Source organism: Desmodus rotundus, chromosome 5 (assembly GCF_022682495.2).
Source record: "Desmodus rotundus isolate HL8 chromosome 5, HLdesRot8A.1, whole genome shotgun sequence".
In the NCBI taxonomy this organism is placed as follows: domain Eukaryota; kingdom Metazoa; phylum Chordata; class Mammalia; order Chiroptera; family Phyllostomidae; genus Desmodus; species Desmodus rotundus.
In genome coordinates this window covers 43939484-43965993 of record NC_071391.1, presented here as the reverse complement: position 1 = coordinate 43965993, position 26510 = coordinate 43939484, and the positions used below count along the sequence as shown (strand labels likewise).

At 38.3% G+C, this 26510-nt stretch overlaps 2 protein-coding genes and 2 pseudogenes across 4 annotated transcripts in view; all 4 read right to left on the bottom strand.

Annotated features, from left to right (window-relative positions):
* Window positions 1-424: 424 nt before the first annotated feature.
* On the bottom strand, window positions 425-5720 carry OR52H1 (olfactory receptor family 52 subfamily H member 1). Of its 2 annotated transcripts, none has more exons than XM_024574716.3 (2): window positions 5516-5720; window positions 425-2604 (listed from the first exon to the last, which is right to left on the bottom strand). In XM_024574716.3, exon 2 carries the CDS (start codon window positions 2579-2581, stop codon window positions 1634-1636), a length of 948 nt encoding a protein of 315 aa, XP_024430484.2. In that variant the 5' UTR covers window positions 2582-2604; window positions 5516-5720; the 3' UTR covers window positions 425-1633. The 2 variants fall into 2 exon arrangements, with proteins under 2 accessions (XP_024430484.2, XP_045039538.2); XM_045183603.2 differs by lacking the exon at window positions 5516-5720 and adding an exon at window positions 4913-5484.
* The window catches only part of LOC112317577 (tripartite motif-containing protein 5), a 49661-nt gene continuing 25696 nt past the window's right edge, over window positions 2546-26510 (bottom strand). Inside the window, exons 8-9 of one of the 2 annotated variants that reach the window (XR_008426999.1) lie at window positions 19966-20041; window positions 2546-2604 (exon numbers count right to left, since the gene is read on the bottom strand). Coding sequence is in view for 1 of the 2 variants with exons in the window: in XM_053925631.1 (XP_053781606.1) it covers window positions 20031-20041 (11 nt within the window). In the remaining variant the exon portion in view is untranslated. Of the gene's footprint in view, window positions 2605-18105; window positions 20042-26510 lie in introns of those variants that run through there. The other variant, XM_053925631.1, reaches the window with a different exon arrangement.
* LOC112317607 (olfactory receptor 52H1-like) lies at window positions 10926-12374 on the bottom strand (annotated as a pseudogene).
* On the bottom strand, window positions 21949-23124 carry LOC112317608 (olfactory receptor 52H1-like; annotated as a pseudogene).

The following is a 26510-nucleotide window of genomic DNA, read 5'->3' as shown; positions in this document are numbered from 1 at the left end:
ATGCTTTTTTCTTTTCAAAAAAATGGAAAAGCAAATCAACTTTATCCCCCAACGGCTGCCCGATTTTAGGAGTCTGGCCCTCACAGCTCACTAGTTTGGGTGTGTGCAGCCAGAGTATGAATGTTGGGTGAGTGTGTGTGAACGTATGTAAGCGCCTCAGAAGGGACTCTGCAGATACTATATCTACCAGGACTGTTTGAATAAAGCATGTATAGTAAACCAAAATAAGCTTGAGTTGGACTTTATATACAAGCTGTCAGCCAGTGCATTATGATACAGAGTCAAGACTGCACTTGATTCCAGATAAGGAAGAATCTTGGAAATGAAAAAGCAGGAACTGGTTAACCAAGCTGTACACATGGTACCACATTCACTGTAACTTTAGAAAGAAATTCCACTTTGTGGAACACTCTAAAAGATCTGAGTTTATTCAGGTAAGAATTGATATATAAATGTACATATTTTTACTTTATATTTTGATGCCAACAGATTATACTAAAGTAACAGCACTCCAGGTGGTAGTCATTGGACACAAAACAATAAAGGATATTATACCAACAGGTGTTAAATTCTTCCACTGTTAGTTGAAAACAACCCTTATATGTCAGTTATATGATTTCAACATGACTATTTGGTTCTTAGTTGAGAACAAGTTACACCAAAAAAAGACATTTTATTTATAAATCATCATTTAAAGTCTCCTGCTTTATGAGTATCATATATGCAGAAGTCATCAAAGAAAGGGGAACTTTTGACTGCAGTAATAAGCTAAAGTATGTAAAATATAGCAGATCCTTAAATAACATCATTTAATGTCATTTCACTATAAGATTGAGAAGATGCCATAGGAGTTTAATTCTTGTTTATTTCAGTTACCCTGTGGAAAAATTCATTTGATTATATGTCTAAAGTTGCAGAACCTATGATGTTAAGTGAGAACTTGCTATACTACATTCACTTATATTCAGTCTTGGAATGTTTTGTAGAAAGTGATGAACTTCAGCCAAATCTTAGCTGAAGTATGGTTGTAAAGACAAGAGTGTTAGTAAATGCTTTGTGTGCTTTTATGTAAAATATTTTCAAAACAAATTTGTTAAAGTACATGTCCTCCGTATTACACTGATAATATACACATACATATATATGAATCTCTGAGCCTAAAGTTCAGAAATAAACATACACTTGTGAATACAGAAAAACAAAATATTCCTATAGTAAAAACTATGCAGTATGTTCAGGAAAATGAGTAATTTTTGTGTTTTGGACTTGAAATAAACCATTCTATAGACAAAAGAAAATAAATATCTAATTGATATTTTCACTGTCTCTTTTTTAGTGTCTTTGTCTCAACACATTTTCCTTTCTCCATAACTGTAAATCTAAAATTCCAAATTTTGGGTTTTTTCCATTTAGAGTAACTCAACTCTATTTTCGTCTCCTTTTTCCTGGTCATAAACCTTAGAATAGCCACAAACAAATCATCAAGGAACTTTTTATATGTAGAACCATCTCTTTCATAGAGATATTTTCCTGGTATGTAAAAGTACACGCAGGCAGTTCTTTCAAGCATTTGCGTTTTAAGAAATTATTGCTACATTAATGTACACTAGCTTTTCCATTGTGCAGTGGAATATCATTTTCTGCCTTTGGTAGAAAACAAAAGTATGACCTTATCTCTGATCTGCTTGGTCTTCACTCCATAGACAATGGGGTTGAGTGCAGGTGGAATAACTATATAGAGGTTAGCAAACATGATGTGGAAAGTGCGGGAAACATTATGTCCAAAGCGATGGGCAAGGATGGAGAAAAATGCAGGTGTATAAAACATGAGGATGACACACACATGGGAACCACAGGTGCCAAGTGCCTTCTGGCGGGCATCTCGGGAAGGGAGGCGAAAAACAGCACAGAGAATGAGGATGTAAGAAACAGCAATGAGAATGACATCAGAGATGACTGTCATGATGGGAACACAAAAGCCATACCAGATGTTGATGGAAATATCAGCACAGGCAAGCCGGGCAACACCTATATGTTCACAGTATGTGTGGGGTATGATGCGTGTCCTACAGAAAGGCAGGCGGGTGAGCAAGAACACATCTGGCAAGATGATGCAGAAGCTTCGAAAAGAGATGCCCACAGCAATCTTGATGATGGTCTTTGGGGTCAAGATAGTGTTGTATCTCAAGGGAGAACAAATGGCCACATAGCGATCAAATGCCATGGTCATCAGGATGGCTGAATCCAGGACAAAGCTATAGTGGAGAAAGAACATTTGTGTAAGGCATCCTGGGAATGTAATTTCTCTAGCCCCAAGCCAAAAGATGCTGAGTGTTTTGGGAACACCAGCTGTGGACAAGATGAGATCAGTCATGGCCAGCATGGAGAGAAAGAAGAACATGGGTTCATGAAGGCTACGCTCCACCACGATGAGGTAGAGAAGAATGCAGTTTCCCACCACAGCCACAATATAGATGATACAGAAGGGAATCCCAATCCACACATGGCATTGCTCCAGTCCTGGAATCCCCACCAGCACGAAGGATCCTGGGTTGTCACTGCTCAGGTTGAAAATGACCATGGCAGAACAAGATGGCCCAGGTCCTGAGGACAGAGGGTGGGAAAGGATAGTTAGGTAAAGGATAGTACTCTCACTTCCAACTATTTACCATTATTGATTCCTAAGGATAGGTGATCATATAATTTATCATCCAAAATAGGAATTCTTTAAGTGAATGAAAGTTGGTATTATAACAATGGCAGGTAACATTTGTTAAGTCAGGATTATCTCAGATGAAGTTAGAATATATAGTCATTCTACATAAAGAGAATACCTTCTTCTCTTTTTGTGCTGATTTAAACAACTTTTCCCAGGCAGCCTTCCAGAGTGACTACAACCACTCTTTCTGTTACACAGTATACTCTTAATACAATTAACAAACTACTGAATATACTTTTCCAGGGGTTAGTGGATTATAGTTTTTATGATTTTTTGGACACCTTTGGTTAAGATCTGCTTGTTCTGACTTTGTGGAATATAAATCTCTCCCTTGGGGCAATTACTCATACCTACCTGGTGACTCATTCTTAGATTTGTGAAGTCAACAACCCTTTATTGTCATTCAAAAACTTAAGTCAGCTTACATGAGCTGAGTTTCTACACTGAGATGAGTTTCTACATTATGGTGAATAACTTAATTCTAATTAGAAAAGTTTCCTATAGTGGAGGTTCATGAGCTCTGCTTCTGCAAAAGAAAAAAAAATTGTTTTCCAGAACCCTATGAATTATGTAGCTGTATAATAACCTAATATTTTGGACTAAATGACACTATTAGTTAAGATTTCTGTCCAAAAGAAAAATCGCTTCTTTGTCAACACATATTCTATTAGATAGACAATAGACCCCTAGTTCACATACTTTCTCAGATACACACACACAGTTAATACTTACAACCTCAAACATATTTTGTTTGATATCTACATTCTCAAGTACATTTGACCATCCTATGTTTACCTTCACATTATCTTACACAAACATAAACTCCCCATCCCCTTTTACCCCCCCCCCATACACACCAGACACACACACCAATGAAAATGTAAACAAAATATTCTATGATTGGATTTTGGATTTTGGATTTTGGCACTGCCATTTGGTTTGTAATGTCCCAAAACCTTTACTCCCAGAATTTCTCTTTTAAAGACCAGGTTATACAATACCTTCTTCCTTCTCCAATAATGTGTTCACGTGGAATGCTTTATATAATCTACATATAACCAACCCCACAGCAAGACCAGGGACACCCAAGATCAGAACTAAGAGGAGGCTTGTGATGGCCATACACCTCAGATTCCAAACTTGACAAGGATATAACTCACTTTCAACCTTATCGCTACCCTGACTTTTTGTCTTATTCTTAGGCCCATCTCACCATATCTTCCATCTCCCAGACCAATACTTGTTTCCTCCATTCTTCTGCTTTTGCCAAATGAGAAACAGGATGTTTGTTTCTTTCTGACCTTCACTTATCTATAAATAGAAACACTTTTCTTATAGAAATGACTGTGTCTTCCTAATTCATATGGTCTAGGTTCTAGGAGCACAGCCCAGAGTTCAGGCAGTAGGCCAGGTAGTCCAGCCCCCATCTGCTAAGTGTTCTTCAATTTAGGCAGCTTCATCTTAACTCCCTTGTCCACTGGGGGCCTAGCGCTCATCTCTTGCCAACAGACAGGTCTGATTGGGTTGTTCAGCCATTGGGTTGAAACCTCTTTTTCATGCTGCTCATGGAATCAGCCCCTGAAATGATATATTTTGAGTCACAGCTCTTCTAGCTAGTCTGAGGCCATCCATCATATGCATAAACACGTGAGGAGAGGTCTTCTTTATCTTTTATATTTTCATGCATTCAGACACAACAGATGTTTATGCAGTCACTCAAAAGCATTTACAAACATGCATGGGCACACACAGAGAAAGTGAACTCTGAGGCTTGTCGTTCTACAACAAATTTACAGTGTGGGGCAGTCTACAAGACAGTCCCTGGTCTCTGCAAAAATCAATGACATTAAAAAGAAAGGGGGCTTACATGAGGAAAATGCCTTCATACATCAAAATAATTTTAAGAGAATGAACAGCCAAATGCAATCCTTGAGTGGATTAAACAAACACAAGTATAAAAATAAATAATGTATAATAGGAGAAATTCAAAATGAAGTATTAGTAATTAGATGATATAATTGGTATTGTTTTTAGTATTTAGATTATGGTATTATATTAGTTACACACACACACACACAAGTATTCACAGTATCTTTAAAAAATACTGGCACAGAGTATGTTCAGGAGCCAGAAAAGTAGGCATTTTAATCCCAGTTTCATGATTTACTAGCTGTGTGAACTTGGCAAACTTACTTGAACTATATGGTCCTTTGGCTCCTCATTTTTGAAAAGGGCCTAATATCTCTAATTTTTGTAGTTATTATTAAGATAAGATAAAGCACCCTCCAAACCACTTTTTAGAGTAGTAGTACCTGGCCCAAAATAAGCATGTAAAAATTTCTACTTCTTTTAATGAGGTTATATTTTATATCATCAGTATTATTACTAGCAGTCAGACCACAGAGTAAAGAAGAGAACCAAAAGAGACAGATGCATAAAAACTAATAAGAGCACCCCTGGGTACACACAAACCCACACACTTAATTCCATTCTTTAGGTTAGGGCTATGAGTACTTGTCACATGTCTGATACAGAAATTGCCTGAATGCTTATAATGGCTGATTTTAACCCAATTGTATAATTGTCCATTTATTCTAATCTTTTGAAGTCCATTTGATGGAGCATATATGCAAGTATTAGAGACCATAACTTTGACTTATAGTTAGGAATTGCTCAGGAAAAAAAAATGTTATAGTGCTTAGTTCATGTCTCCTAGGAAATGGAGCCCAGAGCTTATCATTCTCTTCTCCTTTTTCTCCAAATCTGAGTGCTAACCTTCAAACAACCAGGACTTACCTAACCTTGGAATAGAGCCAGATAGAGAAAGATTGTGTTAACGAGCACACAGAGAATCTGCAAGAGGGGCAGACACAACAAACAAAGAAATAAGTGGAGAGGAGAGAAAGGGACTGATGAGCAGGTTGAGTCCCTCATTTATTTTTTTCTGGTCATTGCCCAATGTGGGGAAGAGGTAGATAGTGAGGGCCTGAGGGACCCTGATGCCCTCTCTTCTTTTTCTCAAGGGAAGAGTATAAAACAGCTTATATTAACCCTGCCCATGCCTATGAGTTAACACTGCCTCAGGGTGCATTTTTGGTTTTGCTGATGTGACTGTGAGCGTGGTCCTGTGTGTATGTATGTGTGCTATCACGTCATCGAGGTTTCCAGCTGATGCTCTCACTTACCAGATAAAAGACTTTGGGCAAGTTTTCTATAAAAAGGTGATAATATATTTCCTACCTCTCAAGGTTATATAAGGATTGACAAATTAAGTAACATAGTGCATGTAAAAATGGTTCATTCAGTGGTGGACTCAGTGCAACCATTAAAATTATTAAATGGTCCACTTCAAAATATTCTAATACTGGTTTTCAGAGTGGGGCCCCAGGATCTGCGTTCATAAACTCTACAATGGATTTTTGTGAGGTATATGTGGATGTGAGTATAAAAACTGAAAAGCAAGAAAGTGGGTTGGACCTGTCCCTGTGCAGGCAGGAGTAGAACAAATCCTGCATACTAGTTCCTTTGAAGGTCTATATGAGAACGTTCTTGTCGGGGAGTGACGGATGCCCAAATATTCACTTTAACTTCAAGAGTATTATGTCCTAAACTACATTCACTACCCCATCAAAGCAGTTCTTTCAGTGCTCCTAAGCTGAGAAACTGTCACATCACTATATATATGAATGTTTTGTTGTTTTTACAAAATTGCGTTGCTACTCTCCCTGAAATATCTAATGAATCCATTCTCCTCTCTGTCTTTATTGCCCAGCTACCATCATCACTTACCTAAGGTACCCTAATTGCCTTAAATGAATCATCTTATTTCCACTTTTGTCTTCCTCAGTGCACTTTCCACACTGCAGACAGACTGCTTTTTCTAGAGTAATCGTACTTCTGATTATGTTGTTTCTTAGCTACAGTCTCATATGGTTCTCATCTCAGTCCCGGCACTTGCCCTGCTCCCTGCTCTTATTTATCTTCATACAGATCTGTGTGTGGTTGTCACATTTTTATTATTTGGGACTGTACACAAATTGAAACTTTATCATAATTCTTGTTGGTTAAAAATATACATAAATCAATAAAATTCATTTCTGTGGGAAGGCTACTAGATCTGCCTGGGGGTACTATCAGGAGTTCTGGATGCCAGACCTAAGAGGCTCTTTTACCACTATTCTAACAGGTAGGTCAATTTCCTTGAGTTTGGCAAATCCAGTCTCACTGTCTACGTGTCTGCAAAGATATTCAACAATAACCCTAAATAGTGAACTCCAGAATGGCTAATTTGTTTGCCATTATGTAATCTGTAGGTACGTTTCCTTCTAGTTGGACCCAGAGAACAAGTAATTCCATTTTCAAGGGCTATATTTTTACATCCCACATTGCAAGACTATTGAAAATAATAGCCAAATGCACTCCAGTGGTTGTTTGAGGTACTACAAGTTGAGTTTTCTTTGACCAATATTTTTAAAGAAAGAGTAGATACCGGTATGTTTGAGTTATGGAAATTTCCTATCCTTACCTTTGATATACTCAGTACCCTTAGGAAGACATCCATCTTTCTCTAACAATTAATTGTGTGGAAAAGAACCCACTATAGGTAACTTGCATGAGTTTTACATGAACACATGGTCCATACATAAGATTATAGAACTTAGAGTTTAATGTTGCCTTAACCTCGGCTAATAAAAATAGTTTTCTGGTGAAGCAGTTAATGATTTTTGCTAGACTAAAATAGGAACATGCTCTGGTGCCCTATTCTCCATAGTTATGATTCACATCCTAAAAATCTGAACTACACTCCCCACCCTGTGCCTCGTCCTGACTGAAATAACAGCAGCAAACCAATTATTATTTTACACACAAAGGTTATGTTTCTATTAGCATGATCTAGGAGTGATACCTTAACAGATAGCTGTCCCTGCTATCTAGCACTGTCATACAGGATACAAATCAACTATTTAAAAAATGAAAGTCCACAATTCTACTACTACAAGTCCACAAGTCCACAAGTCTACAATACTACTACCGTGTATACAACATTCGTTCAAATGGAAATCACATAACCCTTTTTTAAATGATTAAGTGGACATTACATTATGCCTATTTTAATATTTTATACATTTTAAGTTTGGCCACTACCAGTTACTTGAATTCCCATTTTACTACTTATATTTTGCACAGTGTGGAATCAGAGTTATTTCACAGGGAGTTATTTGCCCATGGAAATGTATTCTTTGGTCTATTTCTTTTTTTATTGTTGTTTATGTACAGTTGTCTCCATTTTCCTGCCACCACTTTCCCCTCCCCACCTCCACCCTTTCCCCTTCAATCCTTCCCCCCTTTGGTGTTGCCCATGGTTTGTTTCTAATAGGAGTCGACTTTGCCTTTCCTTCCGGCAGGTGACGGGATTGGGTTTTCTTTGGTCAAGAAGGCTGATCGCCTACTGAGGGCTAAAGTGTCCATAAAGGGGTAATATAGAGTGGCTGCTGAGTCTAGTGACACCCCCAACCACCACCATCCAAAACTATTGCAAACTCCATAACATATATGTACATTTATGAATATGAATATTTATGAACAATACATTTATGAATATTGTTTTAAATGAAATTTAGACATTGTTGCCACCTTGTTTAAAACTCTTATGGCTTCCCATTGTTCTTAGGATTTTAAGCTCCTTAAAATGATTTGGATTTTTTATCTTCTGCAATCTCACCTTCTGCCATTTCCTCCACCTACAATCCACGTGCCTCTCTGTCAGTTTCCAGTGAGTCTTTTCTAAGCTCTGTTTATTTACATGTGCTAATTCCTCTGACTTTTTTCTTTTCTTTTTTTTTCCAGCTTTATTGAGGCATAATTGAAAAAATAAAATCTATGTATTTAATGTATACAACATGATGATTTGATGTAGATACACATATGACAATCAAGTTAATTATCATATCACATAGTTACTTTTTTGGTGGTAAGAACATTTAAGAACTATTCTCTTAGCCAATTTCAAGTATATAATACGGTGTTATTAACTATAACCATCATGCTGTATATTAGATCTCCAGACGAATTCATTGTATAACTAAAGGTTAGTACCCTTGAACTAACATCTCCTCATGACCCCACCCCCAGCTCAGGCCCTGGCAACAACCATTCTATTCTCTGTTTCTATGTTATTCTTGTTTTTCCCCAGATTCCACATATAAGTGATACCACACAATATTTGTGTTTCCCTGTCTGGCTTATTTCACTTATCCTGAAGCCCTTCGTCCATGTTATCACAAATGGCAGCATTTCACTTTTTCTCGTGGATGAATAGTATTCCATTGTGTACGTACACCCAAATCTGATTGCCTCAAGTCAATTCATTACTCTGAATGCTCTAGAATATTGACTAAACCAGACTTAAGGAGATTAGCATTATATTGACTTCCCACAGAATGCTTAGCTTTTATTGAAAGGAAACTTGGGGTGTTCCACTGCTCTATACCGTAATAATGGACTGAAGAGTCCCATGGAACTATATATTTTATAAGAATGTGATTAATTACATTACTTGAAGCCTTTTCTCTAAGAGTTCTCAGAAGATATCTCTGTTCTTCATATTAGGAGTAATATTACTTCTCTGAAGAATTGACTGGCTTCTAATTTGTAGATACTGTGAGTTATGTAAATAAAACATGCTTACCTCTCATATAGGGTAGAGCTATATTTTTGACCCATGTGTAATAAAAGAATATGAATTCATGGTTAAGTGGAAAGTATATTAGCCTTTTTCTTATTTTTATAATCGTTTTATGTGTGTTTTATTTGCCTTTACTTTCTCCTCTACTTTTGCTTCACAGCATTTTTATTTAAGGTGTTCAAAATATATCAAATAATTGTAAGGAAAAATAAATAGCTGTTGTCACACAATAAAAGAGTATATACTCAAACTTCAGCCTCTGAATCCAAAGAACATAAATTTCCTATACTGAGAATTATTGTAAAAATATTAATCAGGTGATATGTGAGTGGGGTGGTAGTAGGAGGGGGGAAAGCAGTCTAGAAGTAGGCCACATAGGAGTCTGCTGTTTGATTACATTTAAAAAATGATGACTATGTGGACCATTGTGTTAAGGGAGAGGTGAGCTCACACTGGACTGCTGAATCCAAGAGGTTATTTAGAAAGAAGCAATAGGCTTTGAGAGCATATTAAAAATGGGAGGAACTCAGACATCAACTATCATCGGTACCTGGCAATCAGCAAAAATAGTTATTTCTTTGACAAATTTAATGACTAAATGACTCATTATGGCCAACTAATTTGACATAGTGGATTTGAAAAGATAATGAATATATAGAGATACATTTTTGGCATAAAACTACATCTCTGTTGAGATACAGGAATGAAGAGATTTGGGGCCACCAATGCTTGCAATTAGTCAAGTTTCAAACCTACATCTTGGTCTGTACATGCCTTTCATTTTATTGATCATAGGAATTTAATTTTCTCTGTTTATTTCTTCTTAGGGGACTCCACCCACCCACATCTCATTTGGCTTTCTCAACATTGAATGACATGTGAGTTTGGGGTTTCATCATTGTCTTCTTTTTTTTGTCCAAAATAAACACCTGTACTCTTAATTTAATAATTTCGTGATTGTTTTCCATTCATTCACTTAATAATTATTGCTTGTGCACTTAATACATGCCAGGACCAATATTCAGTGCTATCTAGAAGTGAATTAGAGTAACTAAACTAAAATCCAGAACCTCACAGAGTTATCACAGCAGAAATTACTTGCTCTGCCATAATATATAAGCTAATATAACATATAAATTTGAAAAAAGTAATTTTTATTCCTTAGAAACATCGTTATGATAAAAAGGAGATGCTGATCATTTTATTGTTTTTAGTAAAAATTTTGTAATCACCTTAGTTATAAGAAATTGCAAAATTTTAGTTTCCAGATGTTTTTAAATATTATTTCCTAGGCTCAGGATTATTTATGTAACTTAATTTATTTATTAACAGCTGTAATGACTGATACACTTTTGCCTAAAATTTTAAAGAAAGCAAAACCATGGTATGAAGTAATAAGGAATGTTTTCATCTTTCTTTTCTCTGGTGCCATTGGCTACAGCGTTGTTCTTTACCTGAATATATACTAGAAACTTTCCCCTGCCTCTCATTTTTCTTTCAGGCATAGATCGCTGAGACCCCTTAGGAAAGAGCAGAAGAATGGCATTGTCTTAGATCTGCTTCTCCATAGGTAATAGGGTTGAATGCAGGTGGGATGATTACATAGCGGTTGGCAAACCTACTGTGAAAGGGATGAAAGACAGTATGTCCAAAGCAACATGCAAGCAGGGAGAAAAAGCTGGTATATAGAGCACGTGGATGACACAGACCACAGGGCCAAAGGCCTTCTTTTGGGAAACTCAGGAAGGGAGTCGAAAGGCAGCACAGAGGACAAGGGTGTGGGAGATAGCAATTAGGATCACATCTAAAATTACTGTTATGATGGGAACACAAAACCCATATCACATACTGATGGAGATACAGCACAGGCAAGCAGGGCAATAGCTATGGATCCACAGTACGTATATGTGTCCTGCAGTAGGGTAGACGATCTACAAAGAAAACAAAAAGAACAACACAGAAACTTCTGAGGGAAATTCCCATAACAATGTTGACAATATTGTTGAGTGGTGTGTCTCAAGGTAAGCACATGGCCACACAGTGGTCAAATGCCATGGTCAGCATAATAGCTGAGTCAAGGCCAAACCTATAGTGCAGAAAGAATAGTCGGGTGAGACAGCCAGGAAAACTGATTTTCTGGAGAGCAAGCCAGAAGATGGTAAGTGTTTTAGGGATTCATGCTGTATATAATATGAGGTCAGTAATGACCAGCATGGAAAGGAAAAAGAACACACATGCGTGCGTGAAGACTGCATTCCCATGGCAATGAGGTAGAGAAAGTTAACATTGTCCACAATGGCCACAAGGTAGATGAAACAGAAGGAGATGCCACCTGTCTAAACGTAGTACTGCTCAAGTCCAGGGATTCCCAAAAGGGCAAAGTCATCTGTGTTATGGATACTCAGATATTAAATGGCTATTAATGTCTGATACATAGCTTCTGTATCTTAACAAGAAATTGCACATAATGAACATGAGGAAAATGCATGGTAATTCTTCCTCTACCCTCTCCTTAGGTCCAGCTCTCTTTCCTATCTGCCAAGAAACTCCCATTGCTATTAAGAGCAATGCTTATCTTGCTGATCTCTTAGGAAAGATTCCCCAGACCCTATACTCCTGATACTAATCATTCAGTCACTCTGGAGTCTTCTTCAAACTATATAAAATGCTATTCACATTTTTATGACTGAGTAAAGTTTAAGTTGTTGCTGCATAGATGTAAGTATAGATAAAAACAATCTAACCACATATAGAGATAGAAACTAAGAAAAAAAAAGGCACAATTGGGAAAATATGGAGATGATTAATAATTACAGACTTCTACTATGTGCCAGGTTCTTATAAAGTATAATTTATTTAGAACAATCTTCTAAGATATGTATTTTTATATTTCTCTCTTCTTTTACAGAAACTGTAACTCTGAAAGATGGTCTTACCTAAGATCTCATATTCAGTAACTGGCAGAGCCATTAAATCCCACAGCCAACACTCGTCAATGCTGCTGTCCCACCCCTGTGATTGTCTTAGCACACTGTGAGATACCAGGAACTGTGAAAAGGCAGGGGATATAGAGAAGGGCGCAAAGCAGGAGTATCAAACTTATTTTCACCAGGGTCCACGTCAGCCTCGCAGTTACCTTCAAAGGGTCGAATGTAATTTTAGGACCCTATCAATGTAACTACTCCTTAACTAGGGGCAAGGAGCTCGGCGCTGCCCCAGGGTAGAAACAAGGTGCCAGGCCGGATGAAACAAGGTGGAGGGCTGGATTCGGCCATGGGCCTTGTGTTTGCCACCTGTGGTGTAAGGGAAAACATAATGCTGGAATTTGTCCAGTACACCAGCCCTACTACCTTAGATGCAGTTACTTTCCTAATATCCCTGACACTATCGGACCTTGGGGTTTGCAGACCAGAATGTTTTCTGAGACTGTGATATGTGATGATTCACCATGGAAGGTGATAGAGAAAAAATATACAGCTTAGCCTCCAGTCCACACTTAGGATTTAACGAGGAAATTGCTTCATATATGTTTTTGATCAATACAGAGCTGACCCCTAGTGGAAGAAATATAGAATTTATATATCCTAAACTCTAACAACTGAGTTCCCCTATCTTTTCCCTGTTAGTTTTTGGTTATCTTGTTTCTGTATAGTTCGTTTACAAACTAAAAACAACATAATATACAAAAAACTATACAATTTTGTAAGAATGGCAGGCTTCTGCCTCTGATCCTATTCCCTCTAGAACACTCAAAGAATAAACCTGCCACCCTCTGCCAGGCAATCCCGGTCCTGGGCTATGCTCGGAGGTGCTTCCTGTAGGGTAAATGAAATCAGTAAGGTTCCCTCACCCAGATGTCTGCGCAATTAAGATAAGCAGTATTCCCATAGCCTTGAGAATGGGCCCGCGTGCACAGAATAACACTTTATTATACAATATCTTGGAACCCTGCTGACTTTGTGTGCATTTAGTATATAAGGGAGTTGGGACTTTTGGTGGCACAACACGTGGCTTGTGGCATGCATGGATGACCCTACCATAGAATAAAAGCGTGTCAGGCATTCCCAATGGCTCCATGAACTTTCTTCTGTCTGCCCAAATCCTGAGTGAACCCATCTGGCCTGGAACTGTCACAGCACACTTCCCATGCAAAATGCCATCTGTTGGGAAATGCGGGCAGCTGCAGCACAATCATCGTGGCATCCTCCAGGAAGAAGAGCCTAAGAGCGAACCTGAGAGCCTGAGAGAGAACCAGTTCAGGAGCCAGGGCACTCTCTCTGAGGCAGAGGGCCAGCCATCTTTTTATTTCCATTGGCTCTGGAGGCATTCAGCTTCTCAGCCAATCCCATCCTAGACTGCCCACAATTGCCTCAGCAAACTCCTCCTATGGCCCCTCCCTACTTCTCCCCAGTGATCTGAGTTATCTTACCAGATTTCTCTGAATCACTTTGACTAATCTCTTCCAGTCCTCCTCACTACCACCCCTCTGTCAGTCTGTTGCAGGTATCCATGCTTTTGGTTTTATTTTGTTTGTCAGTTTACTTTGTTCATTAGATTCCACATATAAGTGAGATCACACGGTATTTTTCTTTGTCTCACTGTCCTATTTTGCTTAGCATAACAATCTTCAGGTCCATCCCTGCTGTTGCAAAGGGTAAGAGTCCATTCTTTTTTACAGGCACATAGTATTCCATTGTGTATGCCACAGCTTTTTAATCCACTCATCTACTGATGGGTACTTGGGCTCTTTCCAGATCTTGGCTATTGTAAATAATGCTGCTATTAACATAGGGGTACATATATTCTTTCTGATTAGTGTTTTGGGATTCTTAGGATATATTCTCAGAAGTGGGATCTCTGAAATGGCAATTTAATTTTAATTTTTTGAGGAAAGCCTATACTGTTTTCCACAACGCCTGCACCAGACTGCATTCCCACCAGCAATAGTACACTAGGGTTCCCTTTTCTCCAATGTAGGTGAATGCCAGGGGTGGGGGCTAGGTGGAGGGGAGAAATGGTGGACATCTGTAATAATGTCAACAATGAAAAAAAGAAGTGTGTGACATGCAACTGGGAGAATAGTGCCTTCCTCCTCCCATCAAAAAACTGAACAAAACAAAACAAAACAAAAAACTACCTCTCAAAAAAGATAAAAGCAAATAAGCAATCTCCATAGCAAGAGTTAACCATTTTTGAGAACTTTTAATATAGTACACAAATCTAAAGCTCTACATGAAAATCACTTCTATAATCCTATTAACAATAGATGAAATAGGTAAGAATGTTATACATATTTTAAAGATATAGACACTGAGGCAGAGAGATGCTAAACAGTTTGCTGATAGTCACACAGTGAGAAAATGGCAGAGCTGAGGATCAAACGCAAGAAGGCTTTTTCTAGCCATCTGTGCATATAATCAAAATCTTCTATTGAGTATATGGCACATGGTATACACATGATATATGGACAGCAAGTGTTATCAAATTAAGTCACATAAGACGGAAGATTGACAGTACAAAACAAATTACCAGCATAAAGTCAAGCACATCACTTAGATTACAAATACAGATTGTTTGAACTTCACTATTTAAAAGCACAGATATCACTGAGGTCTTTTAAAATAAAATCTGATTATATGTCACTCACATGAGAAAAATCTAAAATAAAATTACCCAAAAAGGATAAAACAAAAGGATAGACAAATGTACTTCAAAACAATTGAAACGTAAAGCTAAGATGTGAAAACGAAACCTATAGACACAAACAACAGTATGGTGGTTACCAGAGGGACAGGGGTGGGACAGTAGTAAAGGGGAAAGGGGACCAAATACATGGTAACAGAAGATGATTTGGCTTTGGATGGTGGGCACACAAAATATACAGATCATGTTATTACAGAAATGTGCACTTGAAATCTATATGATCTTATTAACCAATGTCACTCCAATAAATTTAATAATAAATAAATAAGTAAACAAATAAGCAAGCCTAGCAAAGCAAAAATAAGAAAAAGGAAAATGACGGGTTGGGGGAGTAGAAATTGGAACAGCTGTAATAGAACAGTAAAAAAGGAAAACGAAAATTAAATTAAAAATATTAAATGAAGTAAGATACTTTGTGTTATTAAAAGGAATACACCTTAATGAACATGTTGTCATATGTATATGTCTCTTCTCAGAACTCTTGTCTTAAATAAATAAGTACATAAATAAAATTTTCTTTAAAAAAAATTATTTCCCAAAGACCTCCTTTAATTATCCTGGTTCTTCAAAAACACATATCTAACTATAGCGAATTTAACAACCAGTCACTCATCTATCCAAAAATTTTCCTCAAAGTAGCCCATCATTCTGGATGACATTATTTTGTTACTGAAACTCAGCCACCCAATTCCAGGGCCACATCTTTGAAGAATTGTAATCCAAAACTGACTAATCTCACATATTCAGACATCCTACTTTGTATCTACCAAATTGTATGGTTCAATTATTTCTAATTTGTTCTTCAACAACCTTGAGGGTCTCGTGAAGTGAATTTTTCACTATTCATCCAGTGCCCAGGTGTCTTTGTATTTCTCTTTATCTAAGTTAAAGTCTATAATTCATCATTTCAACCACTCCTTTACAAATAATTTGGTGACCTTCTATCACACATGTGAAGCAAAACTCAATTCCTAGATTAATCAACCTAATAAATACTCTAGGTCTGATGGAAACCACTTCTTAACTATGCATATTTGTGTTTCCATGATTCCATCATCATCAACCAAAAGCTTAGTCATGGCTTAGTGATCCAACAACATGATCTTGTTCAGCTCAATCTCCCTTTTCTACTCTCCTCTGAATACATTCACTATCTCTAGTGCCCTCTTTCTTTCTCAACAGATAATCTTTTATTTTACTTTACAGAGAAGTTAGAGGCCATTAGATATAAAATATGATACAAGGCAGCCATCAGTTCACACATCACATCATCACATCTCTCTCTCTCACTATATAAATATATAAGTTTATATATATACATAAGCATATATAAACTTATAAATATATGTATAAAATACTTATCACAGAACCATGTACTTATGTGCTAGGGAAGCACTTATAATTTATTTCATTTATTTGCCTATTTTCTGTTCTTTTTGAGTATAAAGACATTTTCATATTGATTCTGGGTCTGTTTCTGTAAAACACTTAAGTTTCATTGAATAAATAAATAATGTTTGATCATTGCACACCAGCTTCACTGTGACATGGGAACTTTGTACTTCTTTAGCCCCATCTCCCCCACCCCACCTCTATTCACTCTTCTGTTTGCTCTATGTTCCATTAAAGTGCAGTTTAATGAATGAATGAGTAAATTAAAACACACCTGTACACACACTACACACATACCCAGACACATGTGGAATTATAGGCAAAGTCTGCATAAAAGTCACATTATTTTTACTGCTGAAGAAATCAAATTTTAAAGTCCCATATCTTGGGTTTACATTTGATCGGTGTTATTTTTTTCATTATACCAAACAAAGTACTTGATCTCTCTAAAACACCTGTTTCTTCATAGAATTTTTGTGGCAGCCACATTAGCAAAGGCCTCAACTCCATGACTGGAAATGTTAAGTTCTCAATGCATAGCAACTATCATGTAATATCATTATTATTATAAACACATGCAAATACACACAGATGGCAGAAACCCACATAATGATAGAAACTTTCAATCACAAGGAAACCACAGAGCCCGAGTCTGCTCTTCTAGATCTGAGCTCTCAAAGCATTTGGTTTTGGCTATTGAACTGTGTCCTCAAGATAGCCCAATTCTACTTGTTTTCTTCTGCCCCATTTATCTGTCCTCATTCCAACCCCTTAAGACATTAAAATCTGGTCCCCATGCCGACAGTCTCTATTTCATGAGGAAAGCTGATCTGAGTCCATGCTGTCTTTTCTTAGCCTAATGTGTTTCTCCTTGTAGGGCCTCTATATGTCCTTTAGTAGGCATCCTCCAGGATCTGGGTCTGAGATCTGCCCTTGACTTCCCACCTTGTCTGCCTTGCTCATTATCTAATATTCACCAAACCCAAGCCCTCGATGAGGACCACCAAGTGAACAATCCTCTTATTCCTATTCCTGGACTTCAAAGAAGGCACTCAAGCTTGTGGTATCCTGAGGGACCATTGTCATGAAATCAACCAGGGACCATTGCCACGAAATCAATCGGGTACAATGAGGCCCTTCCCAGGGGTCTAGTACTTGAGGCTCTGATGTCCCAAAGTCTGGGTGGACTACTAAGTCCTTGCAGTTCCAGGTCTTCTATCTAGGACAGGCAGTACCTTGAGTGAGCAGAACCCCTTGGGGCTTTTGAAAGGCCAAGAGCTCTCACCACTGCTGATTAAGCCCAAGGAGAGGAATGAAGCTAATTTCACAGTGGAAACAATCAACCATACAGTAATAACACTTTTGAAGAAGGTAAACTGTCCAAGCCAGAAAGAGTAGGTATGCTTCCTTCTTGTGTTTTCTCTGTTTTTCTTTAGTTTCCTCTGTTTTCCCAGAGTCAGCGGATGATTCCAGCTCTTCTGGAACAATTCCCACAATATATATTATGCCCGTGTGTAAATAAATCATTTTTGCAAACTATCTCACCACAGACAAAAGGCAAATAAAATAACCATGAGAGGTTGGTAATATTTTATAGCATGTGGACTTTGCCTCTGTACCTCAATCCCATTTGGATCAGATAAAAAAAAATCACTTTTAGTTCTTGGCAGAAAGTAGCTTCTGCAACCACAGCTCCTCAGGCTAATGTTGCCTCAGGCCCTTTCACAAGCTGATACTTATTTGTCAACTAAATGACTAATCATAAAACATTTTGCTGAGTGATTTTTTTGTTGTTATTTGTTTGTGGTGGGTTAATCTACTCTTAATATTCACTTCAGATAGGCAGCACTGTGCTCCTCAACTATTGCTGCTCCTGCAACGTTTTATTTTCAGGTTCTCCATTTATAGAAAAGGTGCTTCCTATACATTCTGAAGTTTTTTTCTTTTCCTGAAGGTTGTTCCCATTATTTCAGCCTCTCAAATAGCCCACCTTTCTCAGTCCTTGTTATTGAATTGTTCAGAATACTTGAGCCCTTTTTTATTATTTATACTATTAGGTACCACCCTCTGGAGAAGTTTCACTTATTTCCCTGTAGTTTAAATACTTTAAGTCTCCCTTAAATAGTCATCTTGTGACCTTAAGGGTAGGTATCTTTTTCATTATATTCTGCCTTCATACATTAGTTCTATAATATGATGAAAACCCCTAGAAGGCAAAACAGAGATTTTATTAATTACAACTTATATATTTCAACTCTTACAATCAGAAAATAATTATTGCATGCTTACTATGAATTAGGAGCTTTGCAGGTCGAGGAATGCAATGGTAAACAAAGCAGACACTGACCTGATCCCTGATGACATGTGGGAGGAGATAAATGACTAAGTAAACAAGCAATCAGCTTATTAAAGTTGGTATAAATCCTGAAATAAAATAGTACATTATGTAATGAGAGTGTATGCAAAAGATACTATATGCAGGATTAAAGAAGAAACATCACCCTGGCCAGTGTGGCTCAGTTGGTTGGAGTGTCGTTCCATAGAATGAAGGGTCTTGGGTTTGATCCCCAGTCCGGGCACATATGAGAAAGCCATTTCTCTCTCTCTCTCTGTGTCTCTCTCTCAAAGCAATGAAAAAAAATGCCCTCAGGTGAGGATATAATAATAATAATAACAATAACAGTTATTATTATTATATAAAAAAGAAATATCTGTGGCAGGGGCATTAATTGAAGCTTAAATAACAATTGCCAAGTAAAAAAATAAAAAGAAGGCAGTAGTGAAAAAGAAAAAAAGGAATTTGATTCATTTAAGAAGTTGAAATTAGGCAAATATGGTATTATTAACAGCAGTATCAGCCAGTCATGTGGGGTCATTTTCTCCAGCTTCCCCCAAGGACAAAGATAACTTTATTAAGGTTCTTGGGATATTTTTCAACCAGGTATGCAGAATAGACAATTGAGTTTAGGACAAGCTTAGTTTAGGATAAATTAGATGATGACAGAGTAGTATACCATGGAATCTAAGCTGGATAGAGAAGGAATAAAGAAAAAGTTAGGGTTGGCATGAATCCTTGGAATATGCATGGTATGTCAGATATTTTGATAAGACAGACTATAACAATAGGATATGACTAAGTTTCTGCCTTCAGTGAGTTCATAATATAGGTATGGATACATAAATACACAAATAAATATAGAATTATTACAATAGAGGCATGGTAAAGGGGCACCTGCATGCGTATCTTCTGAGCTGCCTGGAGGTCATTACAGACATTAAAGAAAATGTAACACGCACACACATACACAGCATCTTATCTTATTACTCTTTTACTCTTTATATCTGATTGTTGTTACCTGGAGTCTTTTTAACTTTGACTCTGACCCTATGAATGAGTGAATAGTTTCATCAGAGGGTTTTCAAGGTAAGAAAGAGACTGAGAAAATAAAACGCAGCAATGGTTTACCTTTGCCTTCTGCTGCACAGCGTGTGGGTCCAACCCACATGTGCTTGGGTTCCTGGTGTTGCCAATCACCAAATGCCTACAAAATATAAGTGCACTGTGGGGTTTACTTCTTACTCCCAAGTAATTTAATGCATTTACCTTGATTAAATGTATCCCTTCTTTCCAGTGGAGACTTTAGGAAATAAATGTTTTCTCCTGGGGCAGTTTTTTAAGAAAAAAGCGGATGGTTCCTCCCAACTCCACCCAATATATACTCTACCCACACCAAGATTTATTTTTATAAAATAACAGGACACTTAGTAAGACAAAACAAAAAAAAAGAGAATATTACTTCTGCAATTGCATACTCAAAGAGTCAGGGGAGTACTAATGAAGTAAAAATAAACATAAATGAAGTGTAAATAAATGTAAATTAAGGGCAAGGCTCTGAGTCTTATGGAAGTTGTACTTTTCGTTAAAGACTTTCATTCCCTGCACTGATCTTAAGAACAATCCTTATGTATAATCTTGAGGACAATGAAATTATTGAAGAGTTGCAAAGCACAAAATGACAATTGTGTAAATTGCAAAATGATCACTCGGGCTTTTACAGAGTGAATGGCTTGACTGGATCAGGGTTTGAACTCCTTTAAAAAGATGACTTTGAGCCCTGGCTGGTGTAGCTCAATGGATTTAATGCAGGTCTACAAACCAAATGGTTACTGGTTCAATTCCCAGTCAGGGCACATGCCTGGGTTGAGGACCAGGTCTCCAATAGGGGGCATGCTAGAGGCAACCACACACTGATGTTTCTTTCCGTCTCTTTCTTCCTCCTTTCCCCTCTCAATAAATAAATAAATAAAATATTTTTTTAAAGATGACTTTGAAATACTCTTCTAGAGATGGATAATAGATAAGGACCCAGACAAATTAAGTGGCCATGTCAAAGGTGAGAATGGGATGTATTTGTCTACTAGAATGACTTATAAGCACCTCAAAATTAAAGATTCAACTCAAACATTGAGTTAATTTTGCCAGAGGGGGATGTAGTATGAATCAAGGAGAAGCCACAGGTTTCTAGCCTTGAAATTCGTATTTGTGGTGGTGCCATTTACTTTAAGGGAAGATGCAAAAGGAAGAGCACTTTTTAATGGAGGAAGTTAGTGAGTTTCCAGATCAGTGTTAGAGTAATTCAGTTTCAAAATTTTATGAGCCATTCAAGTGAGAAAATATTTAGGAGGTAATTGGACAAAGAATTCAGAATCAGACAGACCTAGTTTTGGATTCTGAATCTAGTTATTGTCTTTCTGTAATTTTTATAAGTATCTATTTACTCATCTGTGAAATGAATTAATTAATATTACCCTCTTATAATTATTTTAATCAAATATATTTACTTGTATACTTGTGAGCTGTAGAACAAAGGTAGTGAAACTCTCTTGGAGTACACAATTGAAAATAAATACAGAAGATAATCAATTCTGTGTAATCAGAGATGAGTAGGAAAGAAGAAAAGCAAGTAAAGGACACAGGAAGAGGAATTAATAATATATAGAATCAGGACTGAACTGTGAAGCAGTAAGTTTGATAGTTATAGTACAGAGAACTGATAGCTACTTAAAGATAAAAGACAAGGAGCTTTTCCTTTCATTCAAAAACTGAGAAACACAGGAATGAGCTGCATGTTACAAAATGTCTAACCTTCAAATATCTCAAAATCAGCAGTAGGAAAAATGTGAACCTTAGACTTAGTGTTCTTCTATACCCATCACCACCTTCTTCATACAAGTGGAAAGAAAGCTAAACCAAGAACACTCATGATTTTTTAGAAATCTTGAAGATTTTCTTTCTTCCCTGTTACTGCTGCCTATATTTTGCACATGGGTAGAACTCTAAAATATCAAGTTAATAGGAGCTGCAGCTTTATTTTTGTGTCTTCCTCTGTTATATAAATTTTCACCTAATCAATTTTACTTAAATTTCTCCTTCAGTGGCCCTCCCCACTCATATTTTCTTCAAAGAAAAAAGGAGAATAAATTTCTCTTGAATCCGCTTGGTCTTCACTCCATAAACAATAGGATTTAGAGCAGGAGGAATGGCCACATAGAGATTGGCAAGTACAATAAGCATGTTTCAAGGGACAAGGTGCCCAAGCAATGAGCAAGGATGGAGAAGGTAAATGTGTAAAACATGAGGATAATACAAAATGAGAGCCACAGGTGTGAGGGCCTTTTGGCGGGCACTCTGGGATGTGAGGTGAAAGACCATGTGGAGGATGAAGGTATAGGCAACAGCAATAAAGATCACATACGAGCCCTGACTTGTATGGCTCAGTGGAGCATTGTCCTGCAAACTGAGAGGTTACTGGTTAGATTCCCAGTCAGGGCACACGCCTAAGTTGTGGGAAAGGTCCCAGGTCAGGGGTGTGTGAGAGGCAACCGATCAATATTTCTTTCCCTCTTTCTTCCTTGCTTTCCCTCTCTCTAAAAATAAATAAATAAAATCTTTTTTTTTAAAGGCACATCTGATACAACAGTCATGTGAAGCACAGCAAACCCATACCAGATGTTTATGGAGATGTCAGCAGAGGAAAGCCAAGCAACCCCTATATGCTCACAGTATGTGTGTGGGATGATACGTGTCCTGCAGAAGGGTAAGCGTTTCAGCAGAAAAACATCTGGCAGGATAACAGAGAAGCTCCTCGCAACAATGCTCACGACAAGCTTGATGATCACCTGCGGAGTCAGGATGACGGTGTATCTCAAAGGGAAGCAGATGGCCACATAGAGATCAAATGCCATGACCAGCAGAATGGCTGAGTCCACCACAAAGCTGAAGTGGAGGAAGAACATCTGGGTGAGACAACCAGAGAAGGTTATTTCCTGGGAGCCAAGCCAGAGGTTACTGAGCAGTTTGGGCACTGTGGCAATGGACAAGACAAGGTCTGTGGTAGCCAGCATCGACAGGAAGAAGAACATGGGTTCATGGAGGCTGTGCTCAACTGCAATGAGGTAGAGGAGGATGCAATTGCCCACAATAGCCACAACATAGATGACACAAAAGGGAATCCCAATCCATATGTGGAATTTCTCCAGGCCAGGTATTCCCACAAGGATAAAGGAACTGGGGTTGTAACAGCTCAGGTTATACATGATCTCTTCAGTACAGGATCCACTGGCTTTTGAGCCCTGAGGACAAATCAGCTGTCAGAATGGGCTATGAAAGACAACAACTCCACTCTGGTACTGGGCATGGTTGAAGACTGCAACTGTCACATTCAGGGTGCCTACATGCAAGTCAACTCCTGCCCCCTAGATGACCTGGCACCTGTAGAATTGGCCCATGATTGCCCCCTTCTATTTGCTATTATACATTATACCTTTATATATACATTATACATTATATACATTATATATACATTATATATACATTATATATATTATACATTTCTTAATAAACCATAGGAGATGGTTATTTTTGTAGATAAGCAATATCATGTGATTAAGCCTAAGTAACTATGTCCCTGTCTTAATGCAGATTATGTAGAATAGGCCCAGGATCAAATAAAAAAATATGTATGAAGAGAAAAAAGAGGTGTTTGTGAGGGGAGGGAGGAGGAAGAGAGACATTAAAATGTTAAATAGGGAATAACTGATCTTTATAGAGAAAGTATTATGTTTCAGAAAATGGATTTCATAAAATAAGCTGAGGAGTTTCAATAAAGCCATAGGAAAAAAATTAATAAAACAGGAAGGAAAATGAAAGGATAAATTCCAGTGCTGTGGGTGGTGTAGGAGCTTTTTATACACGGTATTAAAATACAGTTAAGACTAAGATAGATACTTACTGGAATGTGAATTTCTTTTATCTATTTATTTTTAGACAGAGAGGAAGGGAAGGAGAGAGGGAGAAAAACATCAATGTGTGGTTGCCTCTCTCATGCCGCCTACTGGGGACCTGGCCCACAACCCAGGCCTGTGCCCTGACTGGGAATTGAACCAGTGACCCTTTGGTTCACAGGCTGGTGCTCGATCCTCTGAGCCACATCAGCCAGGGCTGGAATGTGACTTTAATAAGAGAATGCATTTACCACAAAGAGCATGGGGACAGAAGAGCAGCATTCCCCTGACTCAAGCAGAAAGCAGTGAGCTCAGAGGATGATTTATGGCTTCAGGGGCAATGCCCACAACTGTGGAGGATCTCTGTTTCCTAACATTAGTAGGGAAGATAGCTCTACCCATTAGTCACACTGGCAACATCCCCATAACAGATATTAGCCAATGTGACTTGGTTTAGGCAAAGTCAAGCAGAGCAGATTCTCACCTCATAGAGATAAAATAAAGAATAAAAAAGATGTTGGGCCCCAATGTTTTCATTTGTAGTCTCTAGGACTTGGAACCCATCTTTGGGAATCTCTCTTTGCACTCAATAGAAACTACCTCTGGAGGTGCCTTTTGCATTGAAAATATCCTTTGAGATTTAACTCTATTGTGTGATTTATTTTATAAGTACTTTTGAGAAGAGATGCCAGGTAATACCAGGAGTGAAGCAATGGAAAAGCCCAGCATAATTTGAACCCTCCGCAGACCAGTTTTGGAGATATTTAGTTCTTACCCTCCCAACAAATTTACAAAGTTATGCAAAAAGCTTTTAAGAAAAGGAAGTACATTTTATGGATAAGTTGTAACAGTTCTGTGTAATTACTTTTGGCAGGAATCTGTTGTTTTGTGCACAAGGAGGGGTAACTAGACTGAGACATAGAATTTATGATATCTTTGCCAGAACCTCAGTCAAAACGTAACATAGATAGTGAGCTTCTCTCATTTAGGGAATGGTTTTGTCACTACCAGAGTCCTTAATTAGCCAAAGTGAACAAAGCATCTAACTAGGAGGAATGTGACTAGCTCCCAATGTCCATTAGTATTTAGCTAGAAAAAGAGCAAAGGGAGTTAGACACTGAGCTAAATAAACTGGAGTGCATAAACCTGTTTGCTCAGCCAGAAAGCTGCAGCTTCACACCCAAGGACATCACAGCATTAGTCTGCCAAGGGGATTAACACTCCTCCCTTTCCCTTCAGTACCAGATTGTTGGGGGATGCAGGAGGATGTGTCTGACCATAGAGCCCTGTCAGTCTAACTAGGGGATTTAAGCCTATCAAAGCCTATCAAATGTTCACAAATGCTGGGGAAATTGATTGGCCATCTTGAAAAAACACCTGGTTCATCCCAAACCCAGGCTAATATAATTCCAGAGGAAAAAAGACTCAATCTCTCTCCCTCTCTCTCTCTCTCTCCCTCCCCCCACCCCCCGCGCCGCTAATGACCTGTATTCACACAACGCACAAGCCTGTCATCTCCATGGCCATGAGGGCTCCACACGTAGGCTCCAGGAGGAAGCGTGAATACTGTGGTACAGCAGTGGACTGTAGCTGGAAACACACACTAAACTAGCTGAATGCTGGACTGGACTTCAATAGGGAGCAGAAACTCTGGTCAGTGACCTTTATTCTGGCCCTATTAAGGACAAGACTGGGCCTTGTCCATGGCCGTCTAAGGTTCTCTGGAGGCCCAATCAAACATCCAGGCCAAATGCAATCGCCAGGCAATCGGGTAGGTTTACAGTCCTCCATGTGTCCCAGGAAAATGTCCCTCTGCAGCAACTTCCACCATGGCTTGGGGGCAGAAGCCAGCAAAGGTACACGGGTAATGTATCAATAGTGATAATATCCTCAGCAGTGGGGGCCATCACAATAGAACCTTTAGGGTTCTGAAGACACCCAACCATTGTCAGGCTTGGACAAGGGCTTTGGTGGTGACAAATATTCTCTCTCTGACCAAACTTTAGACAGGCTCCTCTAATTTCTTCTCATTGAGCCATGACTTTTAGGCTTCTCATGTTTGTATCTGCATTTTCCACTTTTAGCCCCAATCCTGTTGACTAAGTTTAGTGAAAATTTCCCAACCCCAGATTCATCACCCTCAACATCTTATCAGCCTACCTCTTAGTAATTTTTCATTTACCAACCTCTGACCCTGTTCCTTGGCTATAAATCCCCACTTTTCCTTATTATATTCAGAGTTAATCCCAATCGCCCTCCTCTTTCTGTTAAGTCATCTAGGCTGTGATACTCTGTTAGGGAAGCCCTAGAAAACTAGTTAATACAAAGTCATGCCAAATAAAAGTGGAAAGAAAGGGCGAGGAGGTGAGATGGTATAGATGAACTCAGGTGCATGTGGTGAGCCCCAGGACAAGGAGCACCACAAGAAGTACAAGGGCGAAGAAAGGAGAAGGTTCAGACTCCGTGAGGACAGGGTGATGGAGCCTGAAGAGTTCTGAGGATTGAAACATGGATAATCTGTCTGACAAAAGTAACATTTAAATAAGTGACCCATGGTTTATGACATTAAATAATAGGACAGTGCTAGCTTCACTGTCTTCCCCCCCCCCCATTAGAAACAGACTTACATGATGAGTGGGAACAGCCATGGAAAGAGTCCAGACCTTGGGATCAGTGGTTCAAGAGTCCTTAAAGGCATTGTGCTGAGTTTCATTCTGGAAGCCTACA

Bases quoted from the DNA above. Each gene is read 5' to 3' on its own strand.
- OR52H1 (XM_024574716.3), bottom strand. From the start codon at position 2,581: ATGGTCATTTTCAACCTGAGCAGTGACAACCCAGGATCCTTCGTGCTG.